General features: G+C 34.5%; 1 protein-coding gene across 1 annotated transcript; it reads left to right on the forward strand.

Annotated features, from left to right (window-relative positions):
- Positions 1–8: 8 nt before the first annotated feature.
- On the forward strand, positions 9–874 carry LOC107682551 (proteasome subunit alpha type-2-like; the record flags this gene model as incomplete). Its single annotated transcript, XM_016478754.1, has 4 exons — positions 9–86; positions 238–311; positions 398–455; positions 845–874. Coding segments are annotated over 4 exons (240 nt in total), but the record flags the coding sequence as incomplete, so codon positions are not given.
- Between the last annotated feature and the right edge of the window lie 5 nt (positions 875–879).

Below are 879 nucleotides of genomic sequence, written 5' to 3' on the forward strand. Positions count from 1 at the left end.
ACAGAGGTGTTCGGCCATTCGGTGTGTCACTCCTGATTGCTGGCTGGGATGAAGACCGTCCATACCTTTTCCAGTCAGACCCCTCGGTATGCTTGCTATTCACTTTGGTATTATATCATTTCATTTATTGTATTAGTATAATCTTTAAATTTGAACTGAAAATAATTGTCTCTTAAAATTTAAGCTCTTTATTATGCACTGTATTAGAAAAATAAGATGGACTTTGATCTGTTTAAGGGAGCATACTTTGCATGGAAAGCCACAGCGATGGGGAAGAACTATGTGAATGGGAAAACATTCCTTGAGAAAAGGTATAAAACGTAATAACTGAAAGCATAAGACCCTTTTAGTCTTCCTAAACGTACAGCATCTCATTGGTTTCATTTTCCTGTTTTAGATACAACGAGGATCTGGAACTGGAAGATGCGATTCACACTGCTATTCTGACTCTTAAGGTAATAATTATACAATTTTATTATAAATATACAACCCAGCCACGTTTGCTAAAGGTCTATTAATTGCAGTAATGTATTAGATACCATTATTATTTGCATACAAGATCCAAGATTAACTTTTGTCTAAACTAAAATATTTGGTAGCTGTGAAACTGTCTGTTGCATTGTAAAATATTGTTTCCCTATAGGAATTACATCTATTTATCTAGCTGTTTTTCATTGTGCATTGGTGACAAACGAGCTAGAGTCAATATCTCACTGTAACTCTCACAAAGCTTGACGTTTTATTTATTTGCTAAAGCCTCAAAATGACTTGCTGAATATTTATTTCAGACCCTGTTTGCATTAATGTCAAACATCAATGTTAACTATGACTACTTTTGTTACAGGAAAGCTTTGAAGGTCAAATGACTGAGGACAACAT

Source organism: Sinocyclocheilus anshuiensis, unplaced genomic scaffold (assembly GCF_001515605.1).
Source record: "Sinocyclocheilus anshuiensis isolate Anshui unplaced genomic scaffold, SAMN03320099.WGS_v1.1 C32334314, whole genome shotgun sequence".
NCBI lineage: Eukaryota > Metazoa > Chordata > Actinopteri > Cypriniformes > Cyprinidae > Sinocyclocheilus > Sinocyclocheilus anshuiensis.